Source organism: Choloepus didactylus, chromosome 16, assembly GCF_015220235.1.
Source record: "Choloepus didactylus isolate mChoDid1 chromosome 16, mChoDid1.pri, whole genome shotgun sequence".
Taxonomy (NCBI): domain Eukaryota; kingdom Metazoa; phylum Chordata; class Mammalia; order Pilosa; family Megalonychidae; genus Choloepus; species Choloepus didactylus.
Genome location: NC_051322.1, coordinates 31,532,858 through 31,549,167, shown reverse-complemented (window position 1 = coordinate 31,549,167; position 16,310 = coordinate 31,532,858). Strand labels below are relative to the sequence as shown.

At 37.5% G+C, this 16,310-nt stretch overlaps 1 protein-coding gene across 4 annotated transcripts in view; it reads right to left on the bottom strand.

Moving 5' to 3' along the window:
- The window catches only part of DYM (dymeclin), a 448,453-nt gene that overhangs the window by 95,803 nt on the left and 336,340 nt on the right, over positions 1–16,310 (bottom strand). For all 4 annotated transcript variants that reach the window (XM_037805588.1, XM_037805586.1, XM_037805584.1 and 1 more), the window contains one exon: positions 2,690–2,872. In XM_037805588.1, the coding sequence (XP_037661516.1) occupies positions 2,690–2,872 (183 nt within the window). The remainder of the gene's footprint in view (positions 1–2,689; positions 2,873–16,310) is intronic.

The following is a 16,310-nucleotide window of genomic DNA, read 5'->3' as shown; positions in this document are numbered from 1 at the left end:
ATCCTTTATTGTACCCATACCGAATCTCTTTAGTACTGAACCTTTCTCCAAGTCTCTCTGTCCTGTCTTTGTTTCTCTGTCTGTAGGGCTCCCTTGAGTATCTCCAGTAGGGCAGGTCTCTGTTAGCGAATTCTCTCAGCATTTGTTTGTCTGTGAAAAATTTAAGCTCTCCCTCAAATTTGAAGGAGAGCTTTGCTGGATAAAGTATTCTTGGCTGGAAATTTTTCTCACTCAGAATTTTAAATATATCGTGCCACTGCCTTCTTGCCTCCATGGTGGCTGCTGAGTAGTCACTACTTAGTCTTATGCTGTTTCCTTTGTATGTGGTGAATTGCTTTTCTCTTGCTGCTTTCAGAACTTGCTCCTTCTCTTCTGTGTTTGACAGTGTGATCAGTATATGTCTCGGAGTGGGTTTATTTGGATTTATTCTATTTGGAGTTCACTGAGCATTTATGATTTGTGTATTTATGTTGTTTAGAAGATTTGGGAAGTTTTCCCCAACAATTTCTTTGAATACTCTTCCTAGACCTTTACCCTTTTCTTCCCCTTCTGGGACACCAATGAGTCTTATATTCGGACGTTTCATATTATCTATCATATCCCTGAGGTCCATTTCGATTTTTTCAAATTTTTTCCCCATTCTTTCTTTTATGCTTTCATTTTCCATTCTGTCATCTTCCAGGTCACTGATTCATTGTTCAACTTCCTCTAGTCTTGTACTATGAGTGTTCAGAATCTTTTTAATTTGGTCAACAGTTTCTTTAATTTCCATAAGATCATCCATTTTTTTATTTAGTCTTGCAATGTCTTCTTTATGCTCTTCTAGAGTCTTCTTGATTTCCTTTATATCCCGTACTATGGTCTCATTGTTCATCTTTAGTTCTTTGAGTAGCTGCTCTAGGTGCTGTGTCTCTTCTGGTCTTTTGATTTGGGTGCTTGGGCTTGGGTTATCCATATCGTCTGGTTTTTTCATATGCTTTATAATTTTCTGTTGTTTTTGGCCTCGTGGCATTTGCTGAACTTGATAGGGTTCTTTTAGGGTTTGTAGACCTATTGAAGTCCTTATCTCTAATTTATCAGATCTACAGCTTCGTGGAGTACACTTTCTCTAACTAACCAGCAGGTGGCGTCCACGAGCCACCTGTCCTCCACAAGCCAGTTCTCCCCTGCTTAGCCTTTTTGGTGAGTGGGGGAGTGAGTCTTGTGGGGCCCAATTGGTGCACCAAGCTTGCGTGTGTAGTTGGTGTTGCCTGCCCTGTATGTGGGGCGTGTTTCTGGGCAGTCGGGGAGGGGGGGTGGCCCTAACAATCAAATCTCCCTGGTGATCCTAGAGTTTTAAAGCTGCTGCAATAGTCTAATCCTTCAGTTCAGTCCTGCCACAGTTTGTCTCTGCCACTGACCCACAAGTCCTTGGTATTGGCGTATGGCTCCTGAGACTTGCAAGTGGGCCCCTCTTACAGGCTGTGCACCCCGGGTCCTCTGTTGAGGGATGACTGTGCTATGTCACAGGTGAGTGCCGTCCCCCCAGGGCAGTTCTGGGCTGCTGGGCTGTGTAGGGAGGCTCCCAGTCTGCTCAAATGATGGCTGAATGGGGCTTTGTTAATTCACACTGCTCCACCTTCCCAACTCTGGGACAATCAGCTGAGGTTGCAGGGAAGGCTAATGTCCACGCCCAGTTTTGTGGTGTGTGCCTGTTATTTGAAGCACTTCCGTCACACTGGGTTGTCTGGGGCAGCTCTGGGCTATGGGGCTGGCGATGGGCAGGAGTGTTTCCTGTCCACCAGGATGGTGGCTGTGAGCGGACACCCCCCTTTTCTTGGGAAGTTGTGGTGTTTAGTGAATTTTCTCAGCCACTGGATTATTGCCTTTTGTCTCAGAGCTCTCTTAGTTCTGTTCTTGACTTGACGTGCCCAAATTGAAAGTCTTTGAAGCTTTCTGTATTGGGCTTCTTAGAGTAATTGTTTTAGAAAAAGAAAAAAGGATTAAAAAAAAAAAAAAAAAAAAGGCCCTCCTCAGAGATCTAATGGGTTATTGAAATGCTAATAGACAAAGCAACCAGGGCCATTAAGGAAAGGTCCACAGGGCAGAGAGATCAGCTTTTCTTCGGGATTTGCATATGCGCCTCAAGGCCTGAGCTCCGCCCTTCCCCTTTCTGTGTTCACCAGAACTCCAAAAATCCTCTGTTTTTATTTTGGAGTTTTTCGTGTTGTTTTTTTTTTTTTCTGTGCCTGTCTCCTCTCTGCTGGGCTGGCTGCTCTCAGAGTCTCTGGTGTCTGGTCTCAGTCTATCTATGGTTGGAGTTTGGATCAGTAGAATGAGTTTCCGATAAGGGCTGCCACTGCAGTTCTCCCTTCTCATTCCTGGAGCTGACAGCCCCTCCTCCCACGGGACTGAGCCTGGCAGGGAGGGGCGCGGGTCCCCTGGCCGCAAAAACTTACAGATTTCGCTGATCTCAGCAGTTCGACATTTTCATGAGTGTTGTATGAAGTATGCCCAAAGACAGATTGCTCTGTGGTGTCCAGTCCACGCAGTTCCTGGCTTTCTACCTACTTTCCTGGAGGAGTAACTAAAATATACAGCTCACCAGTCTGCCATCTTGCCCCGCCTCCCCAAGGTTTGTTAAATTAAGCTTTCTTTGCTTTAATACTTAAAAAAAAGAATAATAATAAATATCTCCATTTATACTTACCAGATCAATATTTTGCATTATATCCTGAAATGAAGGATGAGTTCGAAATTGTTCAAAGAGATCTCGTTTGTAAAGCAGTGCATACACCAAGTTTGGATTGTGGTGAAGAGAATTTGTCAGGCAGGAATTGATGATCTCTAACATCATTCGAATCACTTCTTCGATGACATTTAGGTCTTGCGCCTTATAAAGAAAGTAAACCCCACAGAGTCAGTGTTTTTCTCCTTATAATAATCAGGATGAGAGTAATTATTTTAAAATTATAACAACATTGGAAAGATCATGCAGGATTTAAATCTCTTCAAAAAAATTTTTTTTTCCAAGAATCTTTAGAATTAGGTGTATCAGTTACTAAAAGATGTGTTAAAACCTTTTGAATGTAGTATGGTGATAATTAGGAATTTCACATAATAGATTGTAGATTTGCCAACCCAGAGGGAAGTTTGGAGTTTATTCAGCCCCTCTTTTAATAGCTCCTTATTTTAATTCTCATCACTGTGTCGCCCTAAAGCATAGGTCTCCACAGTGTGAAGTCGCTGTAGGGTCTTACTGAGCCCAAGAAAAGTATCTAATTCGGAATAAGACCTCATTTCAGTACACTGTCATTTCAATCTCTGTATTTACAGATAAGTAGCCTATTTTCTCAGAGTAACATTCTTTGGGAAACTGAATTAATAAGTCATAAGACTGCCAACTCAAGTAAGCAATCAGTGAACCTCTTAGAAGAAAGAAAAATGGAAAGAACAAAAATATGGGAAAATATCATAGACTTCCTTATCCTGCTGAGTTTTCTAAATTGTGTTTCACAGTTGAAACACAAATTGTCTGATATGGTTCTCAACGTATGTAAAAGAAATATGTAAGACAATTATATTATAACTGGGAGAGTACAGATATTTAAAGGAAGGTAAGGTTTCTACATCTTGCTTGAACTGGTAAAATGTCAACACTAGTGATACACTGTGATAAGTTATATAGATGTAATATAATACATAGATCAATCATTATAAATATACATCAAGAGATATACTCAAAAATACTACAGGTATATTAAAATGGAATTCTTAAAAATGTTCAAATACCCATAAAAAGGCAGGGGAAAAAAGCCCCAGACAAATGAAAAACAGGAACAAATAGAAAATAAAACAATGGGCTTAAGCCCTAACATATCAATAATTACATTAACTGCAAATAGTCTAAATACAGTAATTAAAATACAGAGATTTTTAGAGTGGATAAAAAACATCAAACCCAAATATACGCTATGTACAAGAAATTTCAAATACAACATACTTAAAATATAGCTAGGTTGAAAGTAAAAGGATGGAAAAAGAGAGACCATACAAACAGAAATAAAAAGATAGCAGGATTGGCTATATTAATATCAGATAAAATATACTTCAAAGCAAAGACAATTAGCAGAGACAAATTTTATTAGTAATAATCCTAATAGTTGTAGCAAATAACAAAGTTGCAAAATACATGAAATAAAACCTGAAAGAACTGAAAAGAGAAATAATTCTCAATTATAGTTGGAGACATTAACATTCCTCACTCAACAACTGACAGAACTAGACAGAAAATCAGCAAAGATATAGAAGAACTCAACAACATCATCAATAAGACCTCACTGACATTTGTAGAACAGTCTACCTAACAACAGAAAACAACCACTTCAGGCACATACGTTTACCAATATAAACAAATTCTGAGCTATAAAGGAAATCTAAACAAACTTAAAATATTTGAAAATCACACAGAGTATGTTCTCTGACCACAATGGAATCAAACTAGAAATTAAATATTGAAGAGTAACAGGAAAATCTCCAAATACTTGGAAACTATAACACACTTCTAAATAATCCATAGGTCAAAAAAAGGAAGTCTGAAATAAAATAAAAAATATATGTAACTGAATGAAAATGAAAATACACATATTAAAATTTGTGGGTTGCAGAGAGGGACATTTATAATCCCAAATGCTTACATTAGAAAAGAGGAAAAGTCTCAAATCAAAAAATCTAAGCTGTCACTTATGAAACTAGCTATATGAGCAAAATAATCACAAAGCAAGTAGAAGGTATAATCTAACAAAACATGTATAGGACTTGTATGCTGAAAACTACAAAATGCTGATGAAATAAATTGTAAAAACCTAAGTAAATGGAGAAACATACTATGTCCATGGATTGGAAGAGTCAACATAGTAAAGATGTCAATTCTCCACAAATTAACATATAGGCTCAAAACAATTTTGATCAAAATCCCAGCAAGAATTTTTGTACATAGCCATGATTACTCTAAAATTTATATGGAATGGCAAAGGAACTAGAATAGCTAAAAATTTCAAAAAGAATAACGTGGAAGGAATCAATCTACCCAATTTTAAGACTTATTATATAGCTATAGTAAGCAAGACTGTGATGTGCTAATAATTGAGACACATAGGTCAGTGGAAGAGAATAGAGAATCTAGAAATAGACCCACACAAGTATAGTAAATTGATTTTGACAATGGTGCAAAAGCAATTCAATGGAGGAAGGGCAGTCTTTTCAACAAATGGGGCTGGAACGAGCAGATATCCATATGCAAAAAAATGAGCCTCGATCTAAACCTCATACTGTATTCAAAAATTAACTCAAAATGGATTTCAGATTTAAGTATAAAACAACAACCATAAAACTTCTAGGAGAAAACCTTCAGGACCCAGGGTTTAGCGAAGAGTTCTTAGACATAATACCAAAAGCACAATCCATAAAACAAACAAAAAGTTGATAATTTTGACTTTATCAAAATTCAGAACCTTTGCTCTGTGAAAGATTTTTGCTCTGCAGATAAAAAACAAGCTACAGACTGAGACTGGGAGAAAATATTTGCAAACCATATATCTGACAAAGGACTTCTAGCTAGAAAATGTATCGAACTCTCAACACTCAACAGTAAAAAAAAAAAAAGCAAACAATCCAGTTAGAAAATGGGCAAAAATCATTAAGAGACATTTCACTGACAAGGATATACAGGCGACAAATAAGCACATGACAAGATGTTCAATATCATTAACCATTAGAGAAATGCACATTAAGACCAAGAGGAGATATCACTTCCTACCTATTAGAACAGAAAAAAATAAACAATAGCGACAATAGCAAATAATGGTGAAATGTGGAGAAACGGGACCTCTCACACATTGCTGGTGGAAATATAAAATGGTACAGCTACTCTGGAAAACAGTTTGGCAGTTTCTTAAAAAAAATTAAACATATACTTATCATACACCCAGCAATTATACTTCTGGGCATTTATCCCAGAGAAATAAAACTATGCCTACAGAAAAACCTGTACATGAATGTTCATAACAGTTTTTTGTTTCTTCTTATTTATTTATTTATTTATTTCGTAATAGCCCAAAACTGGAGATCTCTGTGGTGACAGAAGAGTTCTATGTCCTGATTGTGATGCTGGTCACAAGAATTTACACCTGATATAATGGCTTAGACATACATATACATTGTACTGATGTTAGCTTCCTGGTTTTGATATCGTACTACAGTTATTACAGTGAGGGGGAAATGAGTGAAGAGTACTTTGCATCACTCCATACTATTTTTGCAAATTCCTGTGAATTTACAATTATTTCAAAATAAAAAGTTAAAGAAATAGGGAAAAAAATAAAAATAAACAAAATAAACAAGCCAAAAAACACTAACCAAGAAAAGACCATAGGCTTACTGCTTCTGACCATGATATTAAAAGCTTGAAATAGTGTCATCCTTATAACCAAAAGGAAGGAAAAAATAGGCAATATACAAAACCATAACCATTCTTGTTCCCTTCAGATGGCTGAGGTCATAGGGCCAAAAAGTAGTCTGAAAGCTAAGGAAGGACAGGTGTCTTCAAGGAAAGACAGAACATGAGTTACAGGCTCCTCTGTGGCAGGACACAGGAGGAAGAACTGAGTTACAATTTTTAATGACTTGCTAAAGTCCAAGTGTGGGGTGGTGTGAGAATCTGGGGCCCCTGTGAATTGCAGACACAAAGGGTGTTGGCACTCACTCCCAGGATCTTCTTCACTCCAGATGGGGAACTGGGAGCGAGCCTGGAGCAGGCATCCCTCACGGGTGCTCTATCAGGATCTGGAGAAAGTGGCTACAGCTGCCCTAAGAAACCCAAGCCGGAAGCCACTGGAGGGAGAGCAGCATATCTTGTCTCCAGGGAATGAGTGAAAGACCTTCTGTGGCTGGAGGAAGAGAAAAGGTGGAAAAAACTCTAACCCTGGGGGACAGGCAGGATACCATTAGAGGTCTCCTATCACTGGGGGAAGGGTCAGATGACTGAGAAAACCTCATTCCTTAGACCCAGGGACACAATGCCACCCTTGGGCTGAGGATGGACTAGGACAACAGAGAAGCCCCTACCTCCCTGTCCTCCAGGCTAGCAAACGACAAGTAATGAACAACAGGAGAATTCTCCAGAGGGAGAGGCAAGAGTACAGAGAGAACCTCTCAGAGGTGCAATTGCACAGTGAAGGCCTAAAACTGAGGGTGGGGCAGGAACACTGAAAACACCCTCTGGTTAATCAGTCTAGACTGCAAACACAAGGTAATGGCTGCTTTGATGCTATACTGGCAGAGTTGAGCAGTTGTGACAGAGACCATATGGCCTGCAAAGCCGAAAATATTTGCCATCTGGCCCTTTACAGAAAAGGTTTGCCTGTCCTGGTCTGGCGTAGCAGACAAAAACACGTGCCTATTTCTATACTATTTACCTCCTCCACTGTTGTCCTAAACGCGATCTCCAGCATTCAATCAAAATTTATGAGACAAACAAAAAAGCAAGTAAAAATAACCCATGGCCAAGAAACAAAGGAATGAGAAGAATCAGACTCAGAGATTAATCAGATATGGAAAATAGCAAACAGGGAATTTAAAAGAACTGTGATCAATATGTTAAAGACTCTACACACTCTTATGCTGTAAGAAAGTAACAAATGGAAATCCTAAACATAAAAAAAATGGTACACTCAATTGGACAGAGGCAGGAAATGAGACTTTTTAGTGAACCCATTTTTTTTAAATATACTGAAATTCTATTCTCTGTATGATGGAGTCTCATGCTCATGTATTGCCTGAAAGACATTGTCTAATAAAGTCATTGAATTCTTCTCCTATGGAAAAAAAAATATGGTACAGCAATGAAGAATGTCTTAGATGGGTTCAACGGTAGACTTGAAAGAGCTGAGGAAAGAATTGTGAACTTGAAGATCCATTGATAGAAATTACACAAACTAAACTTAAAAAAAGAAAAAGGGGGAAAAAAAAAAACAGTGCATCCAAGGGCTATAAGATAATATGAAATGCATCAATATACATGTAATTGATTCCCAGAGGGAGAAAAGAGAATGAGTGGGCAAAAGATATTTGAAGAGATAATGGCTGAACATTTCCTAAAAACAAGAATCAAAAAACAGATCCAAGAAGCTCAGAGAACCCCCAAGACACCCCCTGTGCCGGTTTGAATGTATTGTGTCCCCCAAATGCCATTATCTTTGTGGTCTTGTGTGGGGCAGACGCTTGGGTGCTGGTTAGATTTGCTTGGAATGTGCCCCACCCAGCTGTGGGAGATAATTCTAATGAGATGTTCCCATGGAGGCGTGGCCCCGCCCATTCGGGATGGGCCTTGATCAGTGGAGCTATATAAATAAGCTGACTTGGGGGGAGGAAACGGAGTGCAGCTGTGAGTGACGTTTTGAAGAGGAGCAAGCTTCCTAGAGAGGAACGTCCTGGGAGAAAGCCATTTTGAAACCAGAACTTTGGAGCAGATGCCAGCCACATGCCTTCCCAGCTAACAGAGGTTTTCCGGACGCCATTGGCCATCCTCCAGTGAAGGTACCCGATTACTGATGTGTTACCTTGGACACTTTATGGCCTTAAGACTGTAACTGTGTAGCCAAATAAACCCCCTTTTTATAAAAGCCAATCCATGTCTGGTGTTTTGCATTCCACAGCATTAGCAAACTAGAACACCCCCCCAAATAATTTCAGTTAACACCATACATTTAGAGCATATTAAAACTACAGAAAACCAAAGACAAAGATAGAACCTTGAAGGCAAGGCAGAGAAAAAGCCATATTAAATACAGAGGCACAAAGAATTACAAGAGACTTCTCATGAGAAACTATGCAGGTCAATCTAAATGGAGTGATGTCATTAAAGGGCTGAAAGAATTCTTTAACCAGCAGAAATATCCTTTAAATGTGAAGGTGAAATAAAGACTTTTTCAGACTAAAAAAGTTGAGAAAATTTATTATCTCCTCACTTGCACTATAAGAAATATTAAAGGCAATTCTTTAGGTAGAGGGAATACAAAACCAGACAGAAATACAGATCTACACAGAGAAATAAAGATCTTTTTCTCATTTTTTAAATCACTATTCAAGAAAACCGATTTCTAAAGCAAAAATAGTAGCAGTGCATCATAAGTTTATCGCATATGTAAAAGTAAAATGTATCACAACATTCTCCTACTGATGGACATCCGATTCATTTCCAGTTTCCTTGTTTCTATGAGCAAGGCTGCAAGAAGTATCCTGGTAGAATTGTTCTTATACATGGGTACTTTCACTTCTCTGGGATAGGTTCCAGGAGAGGGATTGCTGAAAAGGTTGTATTTGTAACGTTCACAGACAATGCCAGATTGCTGCTTAAAAAGCTATGACAACATATCTACACTAGCAATGAGGCAAGCCCTTTGCCTCATTTTCTCACCAACAACAAAAATGACTGCTCTTTTTCATTTTCGCTTCCTGAAATATATGGTGATACCTTGTTACCAACTTAATAAACTTTTCCCTGAATAGCAGGCAAGTTAGAGCATCTTTTCAAGTCACCATTTAGATTTATTTGCTTCTTGTGAATTGTTTCTTCATAATCTTTTAATATATCTATATATACACCTATGTATTTCTATGTGTATCTATATATAGATATATTAAACATTTGTATAACAAAAGTTGCCATTTATAAGAGTACGATTAGGTGGCACTAATTCCATTTACAGTATTGTGCTACCATCCCCACCATCCATTACCAAAACTTTTTCATCACCCCAAACAGAAACTCTACCCATTAACAGTAACTCCCCACCCACCCTCTCCGTCCCTGGTAACCTCGAATCTACTATCTGTCTCCATGAATTTGGTTATTCTAGATATTTCATTTAAGTGGAATTACACAATATTTATCCTTTTGTGTATTCATATTCTTTACCAATTCTTTACTGAGTTTTCATCTCTTTGATTCTTAAGTGTTTTTTGAATAGTGTAATTATCCACCCTCTGAGTTGCTCATTTTGTCTAAGTTTTCACATTTATTATTCATAGTATTCTCTCAAGGTTTTCAACACTGGTGTTTATACCTATGTCGCCCTTTTCATCCTAATATTGTTTATTTGTGCCTTCTCTTTTTTTTTCAAGATAAAGTTTACCAAAGGTTTGACTGTTTTATTGCTTTTCAAAGAACTAGCTTTTTCTTTTGTTAATTCTCTCATCTTTCGTTTCTTATTTTATTGATGTGGCCTTATTTTTGTTATTTAACAATTACTGTTTATTTTCAGTCTTTGTTCTTTTTCTAATATAAGTCCTTGAGGCTCTAATTTTACTATTTAGTCACAATCCCCAGGTTTTGAGATGTAGTCCTGTATTAGTTACCTTGGCTGCACAGAAACGACACCAAAACAAAGTCTCGTAAAAACCAGACACTTCTTATCTCCCAGTTTCTGTGGGCCAGGCATCAGGGCACAGCTTAACAAGGTACCTGACTCATGGCATCCAGCAGTACCTAGCACCCAGAAAGACTGCAATCCAAGGGGAGATGGGCCTACAGTCAGCTCAAGGTTCAACTGGGCTGGGGGTCGGGAGAGATCTGCTTCAGAGCGAACTCTCATGGCTGTTGGGTGGAGACCCCCATTCCTCGTCACGTGGGCCTTCCTGTACGGCAGCTCACAACGTGGAGTGAGTGAGCCAGAAGAGAAAGAAGGCACCCAAGATGAAAGCCAAGGTCATTATATAATCATCCCAAAGTGACATCCCATAGGTTCTGTAGCATTGTACTTGTTAAAGCTAGTGAAAAAGTTCAGTCTGTGAAAAGGAGAGGGTTAGGAGGGCATGAATACCAGGAGAAGGGGTTCATTGGGAGCCACTTTAGAGGCTGCCTATTACAACTACCATCATTTTGCACAGTTCTAAAATACTGTATAATTTCTATGGGGTTATTTTCCTTTAATCCTAATTATTAAATTAAAATAAATTAATGTTAATAAAATAAAATAATTTAAAAATTATTAAAATAATTTAATCCTAATTATTTAGGAGTTGACTGTTTAACTTCCAACAATTTTTACAATGTGACTTCCACTGTGATTAGTGAATGTGGTCTCTATGATACTAAATTTCTGAAACTTTTTGGAACTTTCTCTGTGATTTAGTACATGGCTAATTTTTATAAAACTTCCTAAAATGTCTCTCTATTTATTCTCTATTTTTTATATCCTTACTGATTTTTGGTTTGTTTGTGATTGAGTCATCACTTTCTAATAGAGATATGTTAAAATCCATCACAATGACTAAAGGTTTATCAATCTCTTCAAGTGATTCATATTTTTGAAGTGAAGTGAAGTTCACAATTGCCATATCTTTACACATTGGGCTTCTTTATCCATTTTGTTTTGTTAAAGAATATGTTTTACCCCCGTTAATATTGCTTACACTGTCTTTATTTTGTTTAGCATTTACCTAGTATGTTTTTCTACAGCCTTTGATTTTCAACCTTTCTGTGTTATCAAAAATATGTATAGCTGAAAGCAACTATATTGGCTAGGCTTTATGATTTTTCAATCTAATCTGATAGTCTCTGGTTTTTAAGTGAGTTTAATTCACTTACATTTTTTATTATTATCGACGTAGTTGGAGTTATTCCTACCATCTTATTTTGTGCCTTCCAGTATCAGTTATCTATTGCTGTGTAACAAAGTACCCCCAAACTTTAGCAGCTTAGAATAGCAATAATCATTTATTTTGCTCTTGATTTACAGAGGGCTTGGTATGGACAGCTTGACTCTGCTCCCTGTGGAGTCAGATGGGGCTGCTCGACTGGGGAATGGCTGGAGGATCTACTTTCATGATAATTCACATTTCTGGCAAGATGGGAGCTCAGCTGGGTCTGTGGTCTTCAATTCTTTTAACGTGACCTCTTCTACACTGCATGAGCTTCCTCACAGCATGAAGGTTGTAAGAGCAAATGTTCTAAGAGATTTAATACCAGAAATCACTTAGTGTCACTTCCACTGGGCTCTTTTGGTTGAAAGCAGTCACAAAGGCCTACGCAGGTGCAAGGCGAGGGAACACAGATTCCATTTCCTGATGTAGGATGGACTTCAGTGAGGGTCTATGGATAATAAACCCTTTTAGTCTTTATATGTCTGAAAAATTGTTATTTTGCTTTCACACTTGTACTAGACTTTATCTGGGTTAAGAATTCCAGTATCTTCTTCTGCACTTTAAAGATATTGGTCCATTTTATTCTGGTTTCTATTTTTGCAGTTGAGAAGTTTATTGTTAATCTAACTATTGTTTCCTTGTAGATAATCTGTCTTTTCTTTTTTATAGCTTTTAAGATTTTCTTCTCATTCTTTATTTTCTTCAGTTTTACAACCATGTGTCTTGGTGGTGATTTATCTTTATTTATTCTGATCAATATTCAGAGAGCACTTCTGTTTCCTCTTTAACAATTTTATTGTGGTAAAACATATAACATAAAATTTGCCACTGTAACCATTTTTGACTGTACAATCCAGTGGCATTAATTACATTTACAATGTTGTGATACCATCACCACCATCCATTCCAAAAACTTTTTCATCACCCCAAACAGAAACTCTGTGCCCATTTGCTTATTCTAGATATTTTTAAGTGGAATCATACAGTATTTGTCCTTTTGTGTCTGGCTTATTTCACTTAGCATAATGTATTCAAGGTTCTTCCATGTTGTCCTACCTATCAGAACTTCATTCCTTTTCAAGGCTGAATTTGCACTGTATGCATACACCACATTTTGTCTATCTATTTATCTGTTGATGATACTTGGATTAGAGTGCACTTTTGATCTGACAACTAGTCTCTTAAATAAAGACACATATATTATGTCTTGGATTATTTTCTCATTATTGTCTTCCAATTTACTCACTCTCTTTGATAGTGTCCAATTTAGAATTTATCTCGCCTATTGAGTTTTCAATTTTAATAACTGTATTTTCCATTTTAAGCTTTCTAATTAGTTTTCACTCATAGTCATGTTGTTTCATTTCTTGACATTTATTTCATAATTACTTTTTCTTCCTTATTAATATTATTCCTCTATTTATGTCTTTGGAGATACTAAAAATACTTGGCTTGATTACTTTTAAATTTTGACTTTATAAATTCACCTTAATTATGCTCATGACTATGTTGACTGCTGTGATGGTTAATTTCATGTGTCGATGGGGCTAGGTTATGATGACCAGTTGTTTGGTCAACCAAGCAGTGGCCTGATTATTACTCTGAGGGTATTTCATAGATGGATTAGCATCTATAGTCAGTTGGTTGTGTCTACAGCTGATTACATCTCCGCAGCTGATTACATCTACAATCAACAAACGAAACTGCCCCCAGCAATGAAGGGAGTCTCCTCATCCAGTTAGTTAGAGGTCTTAAAGCAGAAAATGAGGATTTCAGCAGTCAGAAAGAAGAATTTCTGCCTCTTCTTCAGCCAGCCAACTTCTGAGGAATCCAACTTCATCTCCATCAAAGTTTCCAGCTCGCGGCCTGCTACATGGAATTTGAATTTTCCAGTCCCCAGAGTTGCGTGAGACAATTCCTGTCTCTTTATAAGTATATACATATGAGTATATATGTATGTATATATAAGTATGTACGTATGTATGTATGCATCTCCTGTTGGTTCTGTTTCTCTGGAGAACTCTGACTTATACAACTTCTTTCTTACTATTAAGTTAGATTCCACCATGTATTTTGGAATTTTGGTTGTGCAGGCTCATCTAACATTTACTCCATGCAAATCTATAGGTCTTGGGTGGTTTCCTAGGCCCTCCATGTAAAACCTGGTCTCATAATTGGTATGTTCAGGGATCCTGTCCTACAATCACACTAAAGACAGGATAGACAGGGTCTGTCACACAGCCATACAAGCTTGGCTCAAGATCCCTTTGTAAGGATGTTTCTGTGTCTTGCCGTCTCCCAAGACATGCTATTTTAAATAAGTTATATCTCCTTATCACCTGTATTTAGGCTTTTTTCAATAAGAAATCTATTCCAGTTCCCCAATTTCCAGCAGGAAACGTGGAACTAGTGGGCTGCCTCTCACATGGGGCATTGTTAGTCCTTTTACTCTTCAGTAACTGGGCTCCCCACCACTCCTGACCTCCTTCCAGACCCGTGGGTCAGCAGGCTCACTCTCCAGCTCTGACCTGCTCTCTACTTGGACTGCTTTTTCTATTGCTGGTCCATTGAGAACGCTCTCTCATTTCTGGGTGTGGCCATGTGTTTTAAATAGTCTCTTTTTATCATTCATCCATTATTATTTTGTTTTTGGAGCAAAGGGGAGGGGATTAGGCTTCAAAGTGAGAAATGACAACATAATCTTGACCAGAAGCTCCTTCAATTATATTTTTATCTCACTTTGGTACTTGAATTAGTAGAGAAGGAAGAGGAGACTTCAATTTTCAGAATTCTCTCTCAGTCATTTATGAGCAACCCAATGAAACAGTATAATTACTTCAGAAATGCAAGCCAAAATATTAGCTTTCTGCAGAATTTTATATTCATAAATATTTCAAATACTCACTTAAGTGATAGCTTACAACTTCTGCAGCTTATTCTCAAGGTTTAAATTAGTAATTTACTGAAACAAAGGGGGTTGATGTAGCCAACTTCCAACTAGATACATGTTCACTTAAGCTGATACTAAAATACTGATCATTTCTTTTACTCGCAAGTCATGGAAAGAATAAGCTAGAAATCTGACATCAATAAGTATACTCTGTATTAACTGCTACTTTGCATCAATCATATCTGACTGAAGGCTCTGAATTAAACTAATCCTCTTATGTTTAAAGGAGTTACTGAGGCATGTATCCCCTTGCCTAACTTCTCTTACATTGTTTCTGTGACAAGTTAAATTCTAGTTCTAATGCTATCTTTCATAGATTATTTTCATTGCAGATTAGTATTTAAATGACAAGAATACAAAATTTCTAGCATTACTCGAATAGACAGAAAATAATGTGGGAAGTTACAGCAAAGATATTTTCTGTGATATATTTTGCTGGTTTGTCATGCAAGGATGAGCTGCTTCTACATTTTAATTTGTAAAATTACTGGGAAAACAAAAATGAGAAATGAAACACATTAGAAATTACAAATAAGTTGAAATTAAAGAAGAGCTAATTACAACTTCCTGTCACTATCTGTTTTAACCTGTAACAATGTAAATAATTTAGGTTATTAAAATGTCAATATAAAGACCTCCTCCCAAGCCCAGCTAGAGCAGCCTGGGCAGCCTGCACCAGCTGGATGTCGGTTGTAGTTATTCCCGCAAGTACTTTCAAAGGGATTATTTCTTGGGGGAAAAAAAAAGATTTCCTTGAAGTCAAGTATCTACATTAATTGTTTTCATTATGTTCCAAAACCTGTACCCAGAATTTTTACATACATTTTATTCAATTCAGCAATTCTCTACTTAATACTGAGCAATTCAGCTATCATCTATCCATTTAGAATGCTTAGAATTTAATCAAAAATCATAAAACACACACCAAAATTAAGCAAGTGAGTTTCTAGACCAAACATCCTTTTTTTAAATATTCATTTTATTGAGATATATTCACACAGTCATACAAAACAAATTGTACATTCGATTGTTCACAGTACCATTACATAGTTGTACATTCATCACCAAAATCAATCCCTGACACCTTCATTAGCACACACACAAAAGTAACAAGAATAATAATCAAAGTGAAAAAGAGCAATTAAAGTAAAAAAGAACACTGGGTGCCTTTGAACATCCTTTTAATGCTAGGATCTGTTATCGAACATTCACTCCAAGCGTTCAGTCAGCCTGCACTTGAACAAAGGGACACTTCTGAGGCAGCCAGCTCATTCTTTCCTTGCAGTTACATCAGACGTCCATCACCTTAATGCTCCAACTCATTGGTCTTCCTGCTATGACCTTTTCTTCAAAACCACCAGCAACTTCAACTGTCCCTCAACATAACCTGGTTTCAAGTCTTCTCATCATCCTATTCACCTTCTGCTAGATGCCTACCATTTGTCCTGTTTTGATCATAGATGGAATCCAATATATTTAGTTACCTCCACTAAGATGCAGAAATATTTTATACACTATAATCCCTGCAGATAATTCATTTCCATTTTTTAGTGGCAGCAGACCTATGCTAACTACCTACTTTAAGAGCAGCCAGAACGCCTGCTGGGTAAGCTGTTTCCTAGAAAGCAGGCTCTCATGGATCCTCTCAGATGTGCTGCAAGATCACCTGCACCTTCAA